At 36.1% G+C, this 21441-nt stretch overlaps 1 protein-coding gene across 1 annotated transcript in view; it reads right to left on the bottom strand.

Annotated features, from left to right (window-relative positions):
- Positions 1-21441, bottom strand: part of LOC108104042 (protein bunched, class 2/F/G isoform) — an 89758-nt gene that overhangs the window by 2343 nt on the left and 65974 nt on the right. The window contains 1 exon segment of the mRNA XM_041819098.1: positions 18756-18807. Within this exon segment, the coding sequence (XP_041675032.1) occupies positions 18756-18807 (52 nt within the window).

Here is a 21441-nt window from a genome sequence, read left to right as displayed (position 1 = left end):
GCGGCTGTTCCGTTTTCACGACAGAGTTTTCTTTCTTTCTCAACTCTCCACACTGCGATCTCTATAAATAGTCAGCGCGGATGCTTTCGTCGCCGTCGTCTTCACTTTCAACAATTTCTTTCAACATTTTCTTGTTGTTGGTGGCCTGATTTTTTCCCAACGCAATGCAAGAAATAAAAGTTGAAAGTAAAAAAAAAACTTAAAATCAGCAAAAGGATTTAAAATCTTAAAAAAAAAAATCTGGTACGTCATTTAGAAAAGGCAAAGCGAATGCTTAAAATAAATATGAAATTTATAAAAGAACTCTGAACACTTCGTACGCCTCACTCATTAGTCATACCTCAAAATTCTATATGATATAGTATAGTAGTATATATGTATCTAGAGAGCATGAGCATGAGGCATGGAAAGCCATCGGAAAGTCGCATGTTCTGGCAGCAGTGCCAAAAAAGCAATCGTAAGAAATACAAATTTGCACGTTTTTCGCCTGTTTCGAGGCAAGCTAATAAATACAATTTTATAAAAATATCAAATTGTATTTTTAGACCCTCACAAGCACAAATTCCCTCGGTTGACCGATCAATAAGTGCAAAAATTACCAAAATAAGAAGTCAACGGAATAAAGAGAAGAAAAGACGATTTGATAAAACTCGAAAAAAGAGCCACCAACTGACAAACAATAGGAACCGCTTTAAGCAAATGCAAACCGGTTGATACCGCTTCGGCTTGTTAACAACGAGGTGCAAAAAAAGCACAAAACAAACGAACACGAAAATTTGGCATAAAAGGGAGAGGTTCAAAATTGTTGATCAAAAAATAATCACAGGTGTGCCTAAATATTTGGGTTTTCTACCAACTTTTTGCAATAATTTGAAGTGAATTAGAGAAAATCTCCTGAGATAGGAGAATAGGCAATCTCCGTTTCAGGTAAGGGAAAAATAAATGCTAATTATACACACTTGGTCTGAGAAAAACACAGGGAGTGAGAGCGAGCGAGAGAGAGGAGACCTCTTGGCCTGGAGAAGCGGGTTGGGTTGCCTTCTGGGGTCAGGTCACGCGCTTCTCCAGTGTTATCTCTTCTCTTCTCAAAGTCTCCTCTGCAGTTCTCAGTTTCGATGTGTGTTTTTTTTCGGTTGCATTTCTCAAACAAACATGGCGGACGAGGTTTTTTGTCTGTTTTTTTTTTAAGTACACTTGTCGGGGATCCTTAGGTAGAAATCATAAGTCTTTGTTGTAAAGAACAAAGGATTCCCTTCCACTTCATTATTTTTCCTGTTTTTTTGTTCAAAGCAAAGGAAGTGGTGTCTCATTTTTTTGCACTTAAGTTAGAGTAATTTATCAGCGAAAATAAATTGACAAGTGACAGCACAAATAACGTTTCTTATTTCGCTTTTTTTCTCAATTTTCAGTTGCCTTTTGACGACATTGAAAAGTCGCCAGAAAATCGCCACGAAAACGCGCGCAGCCTCACGAAATACGGCGAAAAAAATCAATAGAATTGCATCTAGTCAAGGTAAACTGGGTGTTTTTTTTTTTTTTGTTTTCGTTGAGATGGGGGTTTTTGGCTAGGTATACATACTTTTGCATTGGGCACCATCACATAGCAGGGGCTGTCGTAGCCCTTCTGCCAAATCTCGTAGAGCCAATTCTCTGGCTGGCGCAGCGACATTGTGCCCATCATATTTGGCTTTGGTTTGGAGTTTTTCACGGGGTTTATTAATACGATATTTGGTTGCTTTCTTTCTACTTTTTTGGAGACTTTTTAGCTCCCACTCTCGCACTTTTATTGATAATCTTTTTTGTATCAGTTTTTGAATCACAGTTTGGTTTTGTTTAAAAATGTATTTTCTGTATTTTCACTTGGGTTTTTCTTTCTTAATTTGATTTTTCTTGCCTTTTTTGGGCTGTGTGTGTTTGTATGGCAAAAGTTCAGCAAGAACTGAATTCGCTTTTCAGCTTTTTGTGAGATTTACGAGACCGGCGCAGAGCTTTGGCGATATATACGAGCTTTTCTCGATTTAAATTACTGCTTTTAGCGATTTGCGTCTGCTTAAAACGAATTAATATAATTCACGAGTCTCTGGTTGGCTTTTGACTGATTGTATTCTTGTTATAGTTGGTTTTTGTAAAAAGTAATTGTTTTAGTTATGTATATATATTGTATTTCTTTTGTGTTTTAGTATATAAAAAACTTGTGCCAAGTGAAATTGCTAACGTTGTGGCGTGTAGAAGTTCAACTGGCGACTGAACGTCTGCGTGCAATTAGCGCGGATTTTATATGAAATGGCCGGAGAGCCTCTCATTGCGCACTCCATAAAGGGCTCTCTCGCCTGCTCGCTCTCTCACGCTCACTCTCTCTGTGCGGCTATCTTGTGTATCTGTATCTGTATCTGGTCGCCTGTAGATATATCCATCAGCATTTGCCAGATACAAAGATACTCACAGATACTCTCTGTTTGTTTTGACGCGCCACTCGTTCCTCTTGTTTTCTCATCAATTTACAAAGACTTCCACTATTTATTCGATCTACGTATATTTATATGTATTTCTTTTTGGCTCTGCTTATTTGCCAAAAATGTTTGACTGAATTTTTAAACAGCCAGCCGGTTTTTTTTATTATTGAAAAAAAAAAAAAAAACATATACATATGTTTCTTTCAGCTACTGCGACGCAAAAACTTTACGACACTTTTGTTTATCAACCGCTCTGCTCGCCAGTTCTCCAGCTCGCTCTTTTATTTGATTTTATTTCCTTTTATTTTTTTATTTTTTGGGTGGACGTTCTTGTAGATACTTTTTCGCTTGCCACGCGGTGGTTTTCGATTACTTTGGCATTTCTCTGGGAATTTGTGCCTATGTGGGGTGGGTTTTCTTACCTTTTGCGCATTGCGTTTTCCCCCTAACCGAGTTAAGTCGCCTGAAGTCAACAGTAAACAAAATTCCTCGATAAAATTTAAGACTTTACATAATTATGAAGTGGAATTGTGAGGGTAACAAAACAAATTGTCGCTTTTCTTTGGGCTTCAATGGAACGATGAGAAAATCTTAGCTAAGAAACAAATAATCCTATAAGTAAACTGAAGTTCTCATAACTCCAAGACATGGTTAGTGATTTCTATACATTTTTCAGATATAGAAAACATTCTAGTAATAGCAAAAGATAACTATATTCTATTATGAAGTTTATTATAGATTAAACATTATACAACCCCACCCTTGACACACAAACCATTTTTGGCAATGAAGAATCACTAAAAAAAAAAAAAACAATAAATTCAAGGGCTTAAAAAGTATGAGCGGGTAAGTAAACTATAGAACCCGCAGAACGAAATGTATAGAACAAAAAACAAAAAAGAGCCAAACATGAACGGAACGTATCGATTTCACGCGCATGTTGAAGGAAGCGTTTTTCTGTCAATCCATAATACATGCCATATAGATTTCGATCGATCTATATAGGAACCAACAACGACGGCGCATCAACAACAAATTGTTTAACAAAAAGCGAAACAAACATCCGCGTTAAAAATTATGAATGAAAAAAAAAAATAAAAGAAAACAATATTTTTAATAGCCGGTGAAAACAGCAATTAAATGCACATTTAAATAAACAAATGGCAGTGCTGTAAAATAATATGCAAACAAACAGTCGTAGGAAGAGAAGTTCCTTAATTGCTACCCAAACTGCGTAGATATGGAATTGAGTTGGGATTGTCATGGGTCTGGGTGGGGTCTTCGTGGGGAGTAGTAATGGGTTGGGTTTTCGAGGGTGGTGGAGGGGAATTTCGGAAGCTGAGTGAAAAGGGAAGTCTGTCAAAGAGGCTCTAATTGCCTACAGTTCCGTAGGTAGGAAATAACGTTTTTCTTTTCAAAATATTTACAAATTTTAAATCAAAAGATTTTGACAGCAAGGCGATCATAAATTCACCGTCTTTATCTAAAAAGCCTTCCTTGTATTATCTAAGAACTAACCATATAAGAATTTCTACCTGCCCTACTAACTCTATAGTTTTCTTTTAGGCTTACACAAAAGTATTGATAGGTTATCATAAAAGAGTAGTTTTTGAGATACGAGGGACTAAACTTATCAAATGATAAAGGCTTTTAAAAGGAAGAATAATACAAAAGTATCATCAATCTTTGCAATCAGCAATCGACTTGGAAAATTCTAACAGCGATTCCGAAAAAACTTTCCTCTATGAGTTGGCTTGTGTCAGTTCTAACAGCTTTCCTCCACACATGCATATTTTGCATGCATTTGACTGCTTACAGCTTCTGTGTGTGTGCGAGTGTGTGTGTGTCTATGTAAACAATATTCATTAAAGTGCCACACACATTGCATACTAAAATCAAATAACAAAAACAATGCACATTCTTTGTTTCTGTATTTGTGTTTGGAATCAACAAATGAAAATTTCAAAATCGTCGCCGCGTCTGGCAATCAATAAAAATTGAAACGCAACCAAATGCGAGGGGGTGGTGGCGGCGTGTGCAAGCGAGAGGGAAGCCCAGATAGAGCAAGCCAGCAACAATAACAAGTCCAAATGTTTTGTAATAGCCTGACCACATCCCAAAGAAAGGGTGATAACAAAGGCGGGGTAGGAGGAGGAATCGCCACCCCCACCCACTCTCTCGCACTCATAACAAATTTGTACACATGCGGAAAAGTTATAAAATATTTGAAAAATCCGAGAAAATAAAAAGAAAAAGCGTGTGGAAAATTACAGCATTTCTCTGTTGTTGATTTCGTTGTTGATTTCGCACGCCCACAACACGTGGCCCGTGTATGCAAGTAGTGGTGGGTTTTTGATGGGTGTGGTGGATGTTGATGCGTTGCTGAAGGGGCCTGTGTGGTGTATTTTTAAGCAGATTAATCGAAAATATCGAAACATTACTCGAAATTAACCTTTACAAGCTATTAAATTATGGAAAATCTGAAAAATCTTGTAAGTAGTAATCATAATTACTAAACAAAACCAAACTAAGTATCAACACAACAAAGTATCTATTATATTATTATTAGTATTAGTCCTAATATCTTTATCAAAGATATTTAATTATATTTTCATCATTTCTGTCGTGTAACTAAAATAAAGAAACGTCTCACATGCAACAGTATTAAATCTGATTCACTTAGCGGCGCGTGTCGAAAAGTTTGGAGGATCAGCGGGGGAAAAGTTGGGTATTCGTGTGTGGGAAAATTTGTAGATTTAGTAGCAATTGTTGTCTGTCAATAGTCAGGACTGGACTTTGGGGCCACCTTTGAACGAGTTTTAATTGGTTTCCATAGGCTCGAGTGCTGATAAGATAGGTTATCAACGTATAAAACCTACTACAACCGCCTGACAGGTTGTCTAAGTTGCCATCCTCAAAAACAGGGCTATAAAACAACAACAAAAAGTAGTGGCACAGAGGGTTAAAGGAGGGCCAAGTAAGTCGTCTAGCAGTCTCCCACATAATAATAATACACACATAATCCATAACAAATGCGGTAGCCGAAGGTGCATTTCGAAAACAAATGGTAGTGGGTGAAGCAGTCTCACAGCAAGTGGAAATTTACAAGTGTTTTTCTTTACTCAGCTAGTTAGTCAGTCAGTCAGACGGACAGAAAAGGACAGACAAAAGCTTTAGAGAGGGAGAGATAGGAGAGACATGAACAGGCTGTGGAAAATGATTGTTTATTATTTATTTCAAATTTTGGATAACAATCAAGAGTCGTTCGTCTGAGTTTTGAAGAGGCCAAGATCTCAAGAGGAGATGCTCAAGATCTCAGTGGAAAATTTATACAAATTTTATTGGTAATTTTCCATAGGTTACAAAATAAAAAGAAGAGGATTTCATTACAGAATCTAAGTTGCAAAATGCGCAAAAGAATATCCACAAAATCTCAACAGTTCCTCTCAATTCTCTTTCCATATCCAACAATTTGAAACTATTTTTTTTATTCCACTCAACATCATCTTTTTCCCAGTAAATACAATTTATTGAGCTCGTTTAGAAATTCCACAAGTTTTTTACTTTGGCCAATCGACAGAAACCGTTTTGATTAGTGATTTCCTTATATTGACAAGAAAAAAAACATTTGCGTGTGTCTCGCCGTATCAGTATCTGATAGATACAATTAGAAAATTACAACGGACAGAGGGGACGGACCAGGGCTCAGTGCAAATTGATAAGTCGACTCTGTGAGAAAATGGGTTTAAAACAAAGAGTGTCCCTTGTTCCCAATCAATCCACGTGCCTTCGAAATGCAGATGAAAATCTGGCAGACACGCGCCAGTCAAAAATATCTAGGCAATTATTAGCTATATATATAAAACTATCTCTCTGCCCTAGTTAAAATAAATCATTTAAAATAAGTTTTATATATATCCATGAACAAATCAGATCAACAAGCCCACGCAAACTGTTCCTATACATTCGTGATCCCTGATAGTTTGTATGCTTTTCTCGATTTTAGATATTCTAATTTCTGAGGTAAACAAACTTTGTTGATTCTAAATGTTGGAAGATGGAAAACGATTACACATCTTCCATAGAATCAGTTTGTTCTATTTGCCTTTGGACAAGCGAATCACGCCAGGGGCTAGTGAAATGAGCTGGCTGATAAGGAAAATATATTAAATAAATCGCAATTAAACATGTTCCACCAAAGTTTAGCTAGACAAAAAGGCAAACTGATAAGCAGCAGGCAGGCATAAAAAGATGACTTGATAGTGCTTTTCAGTTTTTGTAATTTGTTAACATGGGACAGGGAGGGGGGAATGCTTGTGGCAATTTTCTCTTTTGATTTGCTTTTAATGAATTTCAATTGTCGGCCATTTAGCAGCCAGCCATACGTCAGCAGCTGTGTGTAACAACGACAAAATCGAATAAAAATCAAAACAAAGAATTTGAAAGTTGAGTTGGGACCGCTTAGAACAAGTTTCATTTATGATTAGCAGCTGCGGAGCTTTGCCTTTTTATATTCGCATTTTGATAAGCACATTTGGTAGTTCCGTTTTGATAAGGTTCCTCATCATATTTGTGTTGAGCGGCCAAGGGAACACCTTGAAGCAAAAGTCAATAGTATATATTTTTGTGCACATAACAGTCAATACAAGTCCAGGCAGCTGTCCATCACGTCGACATGTCCATCAAACGGTTTCCCTTTCTTTGACTATCACAAACATTTGTCTGCGACGTTATTTGGCACAGGCAAAAGAAATATATTCGATTTTCGGAAATTGCAAACACATGATCGACAGGTGTGGCATGATCGGCCAAGAAACAACAAAGGCGGGGGAAATCGTAGGAACTTGGGAACTGCAAACAGGGAGAGCCAAAAAACTAAAAGACGGCACATGAAATTTGGTCAAGGAGCAGTTAGTTTAGTTTGCTATATAAAAAATTTATTTCTAGGAAATTAATAGTTTTAATCATTAAAATCCACATCTTCAAGAAGACAGTTGAGCTTATAATCTCTTGGGAAGTCGGTAGTTTGATTCTGGTAGTTATGTTAATCTTGAAGGTGCTTCGACATTACCTTATTTCTCAACAGATACAACTTTTATTAAATTACAACATTTTAAAGTTGTAAAAAAAAAAACTAGGTTCTCGTAAGGGAACTCATAAAAACCAATCACTTGTCATAAAAATTAAATAAAAATAAGCGCTAACCATGTATTAAGTTTACTCTTCCCCCACTGCACCTGGATTGCCCGCAACAGGTCATAAAAGATGTTTTCGCATACTTAATTTTTGGCAACTCATCCATCCACTTGAAAACTAATGCGTCAGCAGATAAAAATAAAAGTGCAAATTTGCAAATTGCATTTAAATCGTCGACGGGCAGTCCGGGCTGCTGCAGTTTTCGGGCGAGACATTAAATCGTTTTATGGGCCCGCGGATCGGATCCTCGTCGTCACCCACTAAAAGTACAACCATCCCAGGTAGACAAAAATACAGGTAAGGGGCCCGCCCGCTAATTGCATTTGAATGCGCAAAAATGTTTGTTGCTGTAAAAAGAGATACGACAACAGCGATGGCACGTGTGGCTAATTAACTTCTGGCCGAGTGTCAAGCATCGGGGAAAATGTCTCGACTTTTCAAGGTTTATCGTTCAGAATGTATACATATGCCTAACATTACTTGGAAATCCTTTTCTATATCAACAATTTATCTATATCATTTTCTTGTCGCGGTTTATTTTTAAGCAATTCGGTTGAATAGACTTTCACCATGACCTGAATTTTTCCGATGTTTCTATACTCTTGGTTATTTTCTTGCCTTTATCTCTTGTTTATTTTGGTTTAATAATAAAAACTCATTGAAAAATGCATTGAATTTGTTTTTGCCTCAAATCCTTGTGACCATTTTTTTCCCCAAAACTATAATTTAATTGAAAAACTTTCGGAGAATTTATTTGACAATTGGCGACAAGTTTTGGGTTAAGGACAAACATGCCAAAAACCAATTACTCATAAAATTTAGCTAATTGAATTTGTTGGCTTGGAACGGCATAAAAACTAACATAATTTAAAAGTGTCAAATGTTTTAGAAATATATTTGAAGTGTTCTTAAAACATAAGGCAATATATCATATTTTTGTTTAAAAATGTACTAAGAAATGAACTTGGAAACGGGATGGAAAATGTATATTTTTCACTCTCTTAAAAGCTGCATGGCAGTTAATTAAAGATGTTCTTAAAGAAAAATAAGTAAAAAAAAGTTTAAAAACATTTAAACCAAAGTCTGACACCCTATACACCATTTCCCATTATTTACCCTCGAAATACGATGAAGCCTATCAACTATTTGGTCACAAATCAAAAGTTCTTTTTCCACCTCTGCCAAAAGGGCCCCAAAAACTTGGTAAACAAATAAGCAGAACAAAGAGGAATCACAAAAAAAAAGAGAGAACCATAAACAAAACCAAATGAAGAGCCACACAATAACAACCATTAATGAAAAATTAAAACTTAAAAGCGAACAAAAAACAAAAAACGAAAAAAAAAAAATAATCATGAATTATTCAAGGCCAATCGAGGCGGTCACAATAACACTATTTGATATATAGTTTGTGCTTGTGTGTGGATATATCGTTCGATTTGTGTGTTTACTATTTAGTGTTCTGCACCCAAATCGAACTTTAAAGCTGGCGTTCTTCTTACTCGCACTTTACTGTGTACCCTATAAGAAGAAGGGTTGTTCCTTTCTGGTGATAGTTTGTAATAGTTATTAAGAATCTAGAAGTTGGGTAGGAGGAAAGGGTATCAAAGAGTTTGTTTTTTTTATGATTTGTTCTTCTTATTGGCACTTTGTTGTGTACCCTATTAGAAGGGTTGCCAGTTTCTGGTGATAGTTTGTTATGGTAAATAAGAATCTAGAAGTTGTAGGTAGGAGGAAAGGGTATCAAAGAGTTTGTTCTTTTCAAAACAATATGTTTCCTATATCATGCTCTATTTGAATGATATATTTCTGGCTTGAAGAGAACCAACCTAATGCGAAATAGCTTAATTATTTTGTTTTTGCTATATATTCTCTAAAAATGTGTATTTTGGCAATAAACATTGAGAACCGTCTTCCCAGCTAACAAGAAACTATTTGAATATGTCAACATAATTTCCATTCCTTCAATTATTGTGTGGAATTTTTTCAGACATTTTTCAGTCATTTTCCTCTCTATTGTTTTGATTGCTATTTATTCAATTTGTATGTGGAATAATTTTAACTGTCCCAAAGGAATATCTATATATATATCTATCAGATAACTAATTGACTTACGCCGACCGCAGAACAACAAAATTTGCTGTCTTATTTTTAGGAAATTTTTGTTTTGCTTACCTGCAAAGAGAAGAAGCAGAATAGAGAGTGTCAAAAATATGTAAACAAAATTTTTGTCGAATATTTTGTTAGACAAATAAATTAAGCTGTCAGCGAGAAAATAAATTTCTAGGAAATTTCTTAAGTCTAGTAAATATTTTTGTGGAATATTTTAAAGCTTAAATGTTAGGTTTTTTCGTGTTCTTTAATTTTTATCAATTGATTGAAAATCACTTATGAACCGGATGCTTGGCAGTAATAACCACTTCACATACTGAAGTGGATCTGCTCCGATTCGGTTATTTGTCTTCAAAAAGTAGTGATAAGCGAAAAAACAATCAAATAGAGATCTAAATTGTTCTGATTTCCCAAATAAACAAACATTTTTCACATATTTCCCGCAGAATCATTTCCCAAACGGAATTTTCCCCGCCATTCTTGGCCAGACAAATGTTTCTCAATAGGTCTTTAGTTGAGTTATAATGCGGAAGCTAAAGTCGCCACAGTTTTATATGGCTGGTCTAAGCATACACACAGATATCATATATAGACACAGACATATCTCTCTTTGATATATTTATTGGCGTTTTGTTTTCATAGCGATCGAGACGAAAGGCGGGGCTCCCAAAGAGCAAAATAGAAATGCTTATGGGACGGAATAAACTTTCTGTGGGGGCCTCAAATTGCCGCCAGGCAGGCAGGCAGGCAGTTCGTTTCGTGTTGTTCCAAATGACATATTGGTGTCAATTAAAATGCAAAAGGCCCAAAAATAAAGCCAAAGACAAAGGCAAATCTCGGCAGGGAATAAACAAACAAAAACCAACGCACACATTAATCATCAATTGCAAAATCTTTTTTTAAGTTTAACGAGTGTGAGAGAGAGAGAGAGATCGCTATGTTTTTTGAGCCAAAAGCGCGTCGTTTCGTGTGTTGGCGGCGTTCGATCATGGCCAAATTTAAATCATATGTCCGACGATCTCTCAGGTATAAGGTAGGTGTGTCTCGGCCAGGCCAATTGCCAACGCGCACGCCACGCACACGCAGCGAATTTGTGATATTTTCTCAACTTGCCTCTGAGATCTGAGATCAGAGATCAGCTGGTTCCAGTTCATTTGCAAATAAGTTGTCGAACAGGTATCCCACCGAAATAATACAAAAAAACAAAGTCACACCTCAACTTAAATCGATTAACGCATGTATTTAAATCAGTCGATGGCGCAGCCATTTACAATTTATGTCAGCACAGCAAATGCACTTGAAAATATGCTAAAATGGAAAACTTAATTGACACTCTTGGGCTGGCTGTAGGCCTTAATGAATTGTCTTGCTTTCTGTTTTTGTCAATGATTAATTAACTGATTAAAAATCAGAGATGGAAAGGAAAGAAATATTGAAAGGGGTTTCCCCAAACAGAAGACTATCCATGTTTATTTTTAATTGTTTTCTTCCTAAATATTTTAATTTCCAATAAAGTTTGATTACCTGAATTTCGAAACAGAAATCAAAAGTAACATAATTGGCCATCCTTGACTCTGAGTAAACCCGAAACTTATCCGAGATCGTTAAACCATTTTTATATCCCTGCTCGAACGAACTCATTGGCAACTCTATCAGGTAGCTAGTCCACATATAAACAACCTATAAAAAAAACTCGCAAAACTGAACAATGTTAAACTCCGCCAAACTGGTTTTATTTCCCTCCCCTCTCTCAAACTGTGATGTCACTAACCCAATTAGAAAGCAAGTGCCGCCAAAATCCCAAAAAAAAAAATACAAAACCAATAATCGGACCCTGAACCAGACAAATTGCTGCCATTAATTTTTTAACCATAATAAATTACTAAAAATATATTTAAAGGCAACCCAAAAGATAAGAGCTTTAGGCAAAAAATATAAACCCGCGTTTATTTATAACATTTTTAGTCCATTTTTTTGGGAGCTTTTTCGCATGACAAAAATATAAAACAAATAATTGGGTCAGCAACTGTTTTTGTCATTTTTCCCAATAATATTTTCATTTTGGTTTTAAAACAATTTTTGAGTAGATGAATACTTCGCTGAGCTAGCAGCTTGCATGGCAACACGATTGGAGAATTGAAAAATAGGCAACGAAAATGGCAAAAAAAAAAATTGAAAAACTTTAGTGGTTGTCAAGTACAGTTGTGTGTGACAGGTGGACAGGTGGACAGCTGGCTGATTGACATATTTAGTTGTTGTGCAAAGTGGCACACAGGCCATGGGCCAAAAAAATAATTGTTTACCCGAGGGGAGAAATCGTTTCGGTTTTGAGAGTACGCCTTCTTTTTTTGACACACCTCCCACAAACATTTTTAGTTATAGTTAAGCGAACGCCTTCAAAGGTCAAAGTTTGGCAGCAGGAAGGTCTAGGACAGAGAGGCTGCTGCCTTTTGTTTTGCTTGATTTATCATCCGCGGGCACATGTTTGCAAATTAAAAGCGATTAAGAATACATTGAGCTTTGCTTCCTGCATTTTAAAAGCCAGCTTTTTTAATGATTTTTCTCGCCTGATTGCGGTTTCATGAACAAAGACGGAAGATATCGGCTAGAGTTCAGCGTATATGGCACAAAGGTCAATAAATCTAAGCCACATTTATCATATTGACTTGCCCGACTGGGGGATTAACTGAATACAAGCGTTCAAATCGTACGACTGCGCCTAACGACATTAATTTTACTTCGGTTTTTATTTAAGCGCAAGTCAAAAACCAGTTTATGACGTTCACGAAAACTTGTTTAATATTGAACATTGGCAAGAGAGAAATATAAAAAGCCAAAACCCATAAATACATGCGGTTGAAAGTCAAAGTGTTGTGAATTAGAAAATGTTTTTGGCAAACATAAGGCATTTTTAATGTGGTTTTAAAGTTCCGCATAAAAACAGGCAGGAAACTGGCTGTCAAAGCAGAGAGATCTTTGAAAATAGCATCGATGCTAATTTTAAAAAGACAAATTCATTGCCTTGTGATGCGCCGATTATGTCAAATTAATTTTGTATATTGAGGAAAATGTTTTGGCAGACAAATTGTTTGCTAATTATACGCTGATATAGGAAATTAAAAAAAAATATACGTCCCTCCTCTTTTTTAAACTAATTTTGTATTATTTTGCAATGCTGTAAAAGTAGTCTGAAAGTCCACTTCACATTTTGGGCCCTTGGGGCTCTTAAAATTTCTCGATAAACTCTAAACTTTACAAATGCACAGACAAAGCTAATTCCCAAAGCGTAAAGATAAAGCTAAATTCCCTAATGATTTGGCTTTATCTCTTCTAATGGTTGTTCTGTAGGAAATATTAATGAAATAACACTTGCTTTATACTCCATAAACTATATCATTAAAGTTAGTTCAAAAAATATCTCCCAAAGATGCAATTTTAAACCAAATCTCCCAACAGACATTCACAGCACACTTTTTCCATAACGACCGCAGTCACAAAGTTTGTTGCATTTTGCATTTGTTTTTTCTTGTTTTTTTTGTATGAAAATTGAGTGCGCTTGGCAACAGGGGACAGCCGTAAGCGTGCCAGCAAACAAACATAAACGAAAATCAACTGCATCGGGTCGACACCAGTGTGTATATGGGCATATAGACTTGTATTGGCGATAAAACTGACCCACTTTTAAAACTGCAATGCACGTACAAACAAAAACAGCGGCCAGCAGTTCGAACGACAATTGCAACTTAAACTAAAGGCTATCTCGTACGCCGGGCGTCTGGCTACGAAATAGTAAAAAAAAATTCACTAAAAAAAAAAATGTTGAATGTCTGGTCGCCGATGGAGAGTGACTTTAGTTTGGGTTGCAGGTAGAGGCAAGGGGTAAGAAGAAACCACAACAAGGCTCTCTCACATTGCAAACTGAAAACTCTCAGAAAAAAAACCCGAACTTCACTCCCACAGATTCAGCCTTGAAGGTTACAGAAAAAAACAAACAAAGTTCGATTCGGTGGAACTTTGCTCGCATGGACTCTAATTGCAGTGAAAATTTCTCGCTAAATTGTGGCATTTGTGAGTCATTAGGAGTCAGCTGTTGGTGGTGGGAGGTTGGCTGGTTGGTTGGTTGATGGTTCGAGGGGTGAGCTCATCGCCGTTTGTGAAATGTCGGCTCATAGCCTTATTACCTTTCTCTGTTCTACTTGCCACAATTTCCCCCTCAATTCCCACCGATTTTTTTTCGTTCTTGCATTTCACGTGAATTGAAAGTCGCCGACCTCGACGGGGCTAAGGGAAAATATAAAACAAAAGGCCAGGCTTGAATTTCTTCAAGTTCTAAAGAAATCTCTTCTGGTTTTTTCGTGTAATACGTGTCTACATGTATTATGCATTTCAATAGCGGAGAGATCATCATCCGGGCCATTGTTATACTGCACTTTCTGACGCAATTTGATTCTGAATAGATGACGTCAGCATGGTGGCTGTGACAAAGTCCAATGCATGCATGACATTTAATGTGTTCTAAGTAGATATGATGCAACCTTTAGTAAGCTATTGTTATAGGTTAATACTATTTATTTAACTGTGAAAGCTTAAAAGTATATCTATCGATAGTTATTGACAAGTGTAAGACATATTTCTGTTACTAACTGTTTTTTTGACATTAAAGTTGGAGTAGATTGTAGTCTTAATTAGAAAATTAGTATGTAAAATGTCTTGCTTTAAAAAGCAAGCGATATCTATAGATTTTAATCGAAAATTAATCAAAATAAATGTTAGAAATTATTTAAACATAAATTGGGAACAAGGAGTAGAAACTTTTCAGATCATCTACTTTCCTTCTTTCGATTATTTTCCAGGCATTGTTTGCAGTCACGAGTCCATCACTATAGCCATAAACTATAGACCAGACTAGATCGACTGATAGACACGCAGCGCCAGAGGCAACTCAGCGGGAGCCTTGCCGACAGTGCCACGTCTAATTAGCACTTAACTGGCCCGAATCGTTTCGGGCTTAGGATAGACAAAGCAATCGACCTACCGACCAACCAACCGACTGGCCAACCTACCGAACGACCGACCGACCCACGTTATTGTATCGATTCTGACGTCAATTGTCTCAAAATTGCGGTGCTGCACATTGTCAATGCAATTAGACCGAGTACAAGCGATAGATCATGATACTAGCCATAGATGGATAATGATGCCCTTGTACCTACTTGAGCATTGGTTATGGATACTTGGACAGACCAGTAAATGAATTGTTCCGGACAACTGTGATTCCAGCGCCAATGTTGATCGGATAGATCATGTAAGAGATCAGGGAAAGACCACAGCAAGTCGCACGTGGCCAGAACACACTTTTGTGTGCCTCAGATAAACATATTGGGAGACCAGACTTAGTCAGATATTTACCCATCCTATGGCTATGGCCATTCTTTTGCCTATGTTATGCAATCATTTTTGTTTTCCCCCAAACGATTGTCTGCTGTTCTTATCTGTTATGTACTGATGATGTCTGGAAAAGTAAATTATTTAACACTACTATTCTTAAGGCTTGTTTTTCCACAACGCCTTTAACCTGAAACTCCCCACACTTGCACAAATATAAAATCGAGTGGTAAAAACCCAACACAACACAACAGCCCGACCAGGCCAATGTGTTTTTTTTATTTATATCTTATCTGTAATGCTTTTTATGGTCTTGTTTATGGGTTCTGCATTTTGTTTTCTTCACTTAAGTTGAGGAATAAAGCCAAACGGCCAGGGGCTCGACAAAAGTCAAGCCATTCGATCCGCACATCGGGCAAAATAAAGCTTCATAAATGTCATTAAGTCATTAAGTTGTCTTAGCAAATCAACTTATCAACCTTATCTTCTTGTTTTTCACAATTTTTTTGGTTCAGACTGTTGGGAATGGTTAGGAAATGTTGAGTCTTCATGATTTCCGAAATGCGAAGAATCGAAAGCTGCTTAGAGACTACCTTTTTTATTGGGGACTTTCCAAGGAAATTTCTTTAAAAACCTAATAAAATCATTGACACCTTCAGCGCATTATCATGGGAACTATAACCCATCAAGGTTTCGCTTACATCTTACCTTGGCTAGAATCTATTTAGTATTTCTTAGCTGATAAGTCTATTCTACTCCCCCCTGCTTTTAGTGTTTGCCGGGGCTGGGGCTGGAATCAATTATTAAATATTAGTATAACCTAAAAACCTTATCACTAGACTAGTCGTTGGCATGGAATGTATGGAACTTAATCATTGGCGCCAAGTTTTCTATTGTTTTTTCCTTACTTTTCTATTTGAAAAGAACTTGTTTTCATCATCGAACAGGGAAAGAGATTAGCACAGAAAATTGGAGCGTGTGAGTGGCTGTCAAGTATTCCCTATAGACTATATAGGCTAAAGATTGCATTTCGTGGAGCTCTGGACAATGGTTATCGCCAGTTTCTGGGACTTATCATCATTTAAATTCGCTTACAGTGAAAAATCGCAAAAGTACGAAGATCAATGACGTCACTTGATTGATAAGTGATAAAAAGGGAAATAAACAAAACAAAAAAAAAAGCGATTGTTTAAGGAAGCAAAACGCTTCCGTGTCATTTCTTATATGCAAACTTTGCATTTGTAAAACAGGAAAAGACTGTCGAAAATAAATTACATTTTATTTGACGGGTCTTTGTTGGGCGTAGGCAACAAATGACTAAAAAATTCATCTCTTTTCATCTGACTCAGCCAAGGAATACGCCACAGAATAATCCGTGAAAATCCGCAGTCCGTAATCCGCAATCTGTGTGCTCATGTCCACTACGTGACAACTGAACCGAATGAGTTTATATACTATATATATTCTATATATATTAATGAAAGCAGATCAAGAAAATGGGAAGTGTCCTAAAATGTGAATGATATGCGACATCTGCCTGGGGTTAGAGAACTTTCCCGAATCAAATTGAGGCTACACCTGGTGGAAAACGTCGAAAGAGACCATCATGACTCAAGAGCCTCTAGTGGAAATAAACTTGTTTTTAATTAATATAATCATTTGTTAGACTTTAAAGTAAACTAAAAAGAAAACCAAAGACGAAGATTTGTCTGGCAATGTGTCACAAAAATAAAAAAAAAACACAAAAAGCTGCCCCAAAGCCAATTTCCATTATGATGATTGAGTTGAGTAATTTCAATAATTATCTCAAAGCAAACAAAATTCTTTTATTTTTTGTGAATTTATTTGCTCATGAATTGGCAAACAATTTATGGCACATTTGAAGTGTGGTATTTGCTGGCGGCTGTTATATGAGATAAGCAATCCCCACACACGCACACCAAACACACACACACACACACACTGAGAATAAAAAACAGTCTGCCATTTTGTAAACAAGACAAAAGCCTGATAAGCGCCGCCGGGAAGGGAGCTCATAAAAATATCAGCCTTAAAGTCTCGTATATAAAATTGTATTTTATTTCTTGGCTCACCAAGGTCAAAAGCAACAACAGAATTAAACGCATAAATTCAGTGGCAAACAAGAGTTAAGAGTAGGAAAACTCAAGACGCTTGGGGAAAATACTTTCACAAAGTGAAATAAAGGGGAAAAACATTTCTAGGTGGTGGCCATCTAGAAAGGAATTTCAAAAACAGAAGAAAGAGAATCGAAATGAAATGCGTTGAAGCGCCCAAAAGAAAGTAAGGGGAGAGAGCAATTGAATTGACCCAAATGACCATTATGGGTGGCAAGTTGCAACTGCAACGGAGGCACAACAGCGGCGCACTGCCTCTCAATTGGATTTCGTGGAAAAGGAAAAGTTGATTGACTTTAAATGAGGCAAAATCAAACAACATCCAGCAGGCAGCCAGTTGCCACAGCAAAACAAAAATGTGTCATCAAGTTCCGCTTGGAATTTTCTACTAAGACAACGCTTGTTACTTTGCTTGTAAGTTATTAAATAAGAAATCTTAATGAAAAATCTTAAAAAATTGTATTTAATACTTGGAATAATGGTATTATTATTGCGCTGTTGGGTTTCCCATGAGATGACAACTTTCTTTTAATTTTTATAAGACACTTTAAGGGGCTTGAACAAGGTTGTTATTAGCAAATAATACCTAATCGATTTTTTGATAGCACATACTTCAAAAATTAGTCTATTAGGCTTGGCAACAACTCTGTCTGGCTATACCAATAGAATACTGTTTTTAATACTGTGAAAAAATCATTGAAACTTTTATTTTGGCTGATTACAAAAGGCGATTACAGACCCGATTAGATTGCCTCACTTAAGATTGTTTTTGGTTTGGTGTTCAGACCATATATATATGGTATGTTAATGGTTTTCCATTCATAACTCTCGACACAGTTCATTTCAGTTCATTGAAAAAGACTCGAAAGCAATTGTCATCTTCATTGTTTTCGAGAGTCTTGGGTACTGGCTTTTAATTGGGTCTAAATATAGAATTCTCAGCCTCCTCCTCGATTGAAATGCCTGCCAACTCAGTACGCAGCAAATTCAATTCAATTGAACTAAATTTGTACTTTATGCTCGTACAAGAGCTGAGAATCTAGAAGGAGGGCCAGCCAGGCAGCCAAGCCACTTGATTGAATTGTATCTTTTTCTGCTCTGAGCAAGGCGCACCACTCGAACATCGCTTTTTGAGTTTCTTATGGCTATTTATGGATTGCTGAGACTGAAGACCTTGCCTAATCGAGATTAAGAATGGACCATCAAGATGCCCACAGCAATTGTGTTGAAAAACAACAACTGTTTTCACGGTCAAAAGTTCAAAACGCTGAAAGCTCACTCCATGACGTCTCTTCTTTCCTTGTTTTTTTGCTTGATAAGAATTATTTTATGACAATTGTTCTCTACCATAAAGATTAACAAAAATTTCATGTTTTTTCGAAGTCTTATCTGCAATTTGGCACTCGCAATTCTGTCTTTTGTGTTAAATTTATGAGTATGTATAAATATCTGCGATAAAACAATTAAAACTTACCATTGCCTGTTCGATTTTGTTATCAATCGCAACTGCACTTGTTCCAGATGCACTGAAATAGAAGAGTAAAAAACTCAGTTAATACAAAGACTAAGTAAGGTTTTTGCAAATAACAGCTAGCCTCCTTCAACTTTTTAATAGCCCCATCATCATCTTGCCAGACTTATCTAACCTCTCAATTAAAAACAAATCAAAAACCTATTTATTAGTTACCTTTTTTTTTTGAATGCCTAAAATCTTTTGCTGGCAGACCTTCGAATGGAAGTTATTTTTGGCAATCTAACCTTGCCGATGACAGCCTCAAATTGAGGTCAATACGACAATAAAACTTCCTCGACTTGGCGGATTTATAAAATAAAAAAGAAAACGCAAATCTCCCCATCTAATTGCAATGCCAAATGAGCAATTAAGTTGTCATAAGACCAAAGTGAAAGATGAATGGTATGAAAAGTGTTCAGACTTTTTGATTCAATTTAAATCCGATATATAATTAATTTTATGCAACCACACAACGGGTTTTCCCCATCTACCCCATACGATTTGACCAATCAAATACGGTTTGGCATATTTCTTTAATTGTTGAATGCAGGCAAAAGTGCAAATTATTACATTGCTCGGTCGATTGGTTGACAAATGATTATGAAACAACTCGGAGGAAAACTAGAAAAGCCATAGAAAATGATAGTTCTAATTCTAAAAAAAAAGTACTACATCTTTAAGCTGCTCAAGAAGTAAAAGTTTTTAGAAGAATTTCTGAAAAATAATAAATATAACAAGCCGAAGGTTTAATACCCTTGCAGATTTCACGAATGAAAATTTGACTGAAATAGCAACAGGAATTAAAATGCAGTTTTCACTCGTATTGTTCCTATGGGAGCTATAGGATATAGACAGAGATGAAACAGACGGACATGGCTATATATACTCCCCTATTGATCCTGATCAAGAATATATATACTTTATGGGTTCGGAAACGTCTCCTTCACTGCGTTACAAACTTTGCAAGGGTATAAAAATGTCTTTAAGATAAGGAATAATCCGGAGTAATAAATCTAACATTTCATTAAAAATACAACCAATTTCACCAACTCACCAACACATTTATATTTTACTTTTTATATATTTCTTTTATCATTTTATCAATCACAATGGATTTGATTTGTGCTTCGAAAATGCCTTCCCAACGCAATAATTTCTAATTATAGAAATGGCCTGATACTATGGAGTGTGTCATTACACATTATGAAGGAAGGGAGTAATGAGTCATGAGGTGGGAATTCTTAAAAGGTTGCCCAAAGAAGAGGCTTGGCATAAGTTATAAATCGTAATTATTTCGTATTATTATAATAATATTAAGAGTTTCATTAAAATTTCTTATAACATTAAAGCTATTAATACTATAAATTGATGTGCAAATTGGTAAAAGAAGCTCAGCTAGTAGTTTATTTTATTTCTTTTTCTATTAGTACATAAAATTACAGTATATAATTTCAAGAAAAAAATTAAAATTTACTTAAATTATTTACATCTTTTCTGTGTTTATATATATATAAACACCCTGTGAAAAATAAAAAACCACATCAATGGACATTTATGATTAAGACATCATGATGTTTTTAAGGCTTTTGCTGAAAAGCATTTTATTTAAATAAAAAAAAGAGGAACGAGATGGATTTGCGGCCTGCAAAATAATTAAAGTCAAAATCAACTGGGAGGCAATAAAAAAAAAAGCGAAAAGAGGGGCATGCAACCGCAGGAACCGAACAACATTACGAGAGTTTCATTTTCAGAAACAGATGGGGAAAACTTGTGACTCTACACCCTGAGTTAGCTGGCAAGGACGAAAGTTTCTTAACCTGCCTTCGGGAGGCGTCAAGGGAACTTAGTTTACGACTTTCTATATCACATCTCTCGCCTTGCCCGGGAAAATAAAAGTAAAAGTCTCGCCTTTTTGCATCCAGACGAGCACACGAGAGTGCAATGACTCATGTCGTGACTTTTGTTCTCTTTCTTTGGGCTATGGAAAAATAAACAAAACAAATAATACAACATTTATTCGCCAATGTCATTTCGGACACCGGTCAATGGCGTCTTTATCGTTGTAGTTGTTTATATTTATTTTTGTTTTTATTCTTTTTTTTTTGTTTTTACTGGACACGCGGAGTTTCTGGCGAAAATTCGTTTTCGCATGGCCATTAATTTTAATTCGTTCGATAATGAAATGGAGAGCAATTTGAACAAATAACACAGTTAATTATTTGTCGGTGAATGGGCGTATAAATTATATATGGGTTTCGGTTCAGTTGGGGAACTTTTAAATATGCATTAAAGTTAAACCAGACCTAATTTAGTACTTTAAATTGAAAATAAACAAGGACAGAGAATGGTAATTAAGTTAATTTAACAAAAATTTGGTTATGGCCGTGTTTAATTGGGTTATAAGGAAGTTAATACTTCAAAAATATGGTCTATGTAAGCAGCTTATCTTCTTACTAATGCTAATGAAAAGAATTTACTAAAAATTCCTAAGAAACTCAAACTTCTTCATAGTAAAGACGACTTCTTTCTGATAGTGCCTTCAAAATTTGAAACTACTAAAAACTAAAGCAATCCCGCACAGCTGGTGGCAGGCAGCATCATCATCATTAGAGCAGCGATTGTTGTTTTGCTTCGTTATCATCTCTCC

This window comes from Drosophila eugracilis, unplaced genomic scaffold, assembly GCF_018153835.1.
Source record: "Drosophila eugracilis isolate 14026-0451.02 unplaced genomic scaffold, ASM1815383v1 contig_445, whole genome shotgun sequence".
NCBI classification, from domain to species: domain Eukaryota; kingdom Metazoa; phylum Arthropoda; class Insecta; order Diptera; family Drosophilidae; genus Drosophila; species Drosophila eugracilis.
The sequence above is the reverse complement of the archived record's forward strand: the minus strand, read 5'-3'. Positions and strand labels throughout refer to the sequence as shown.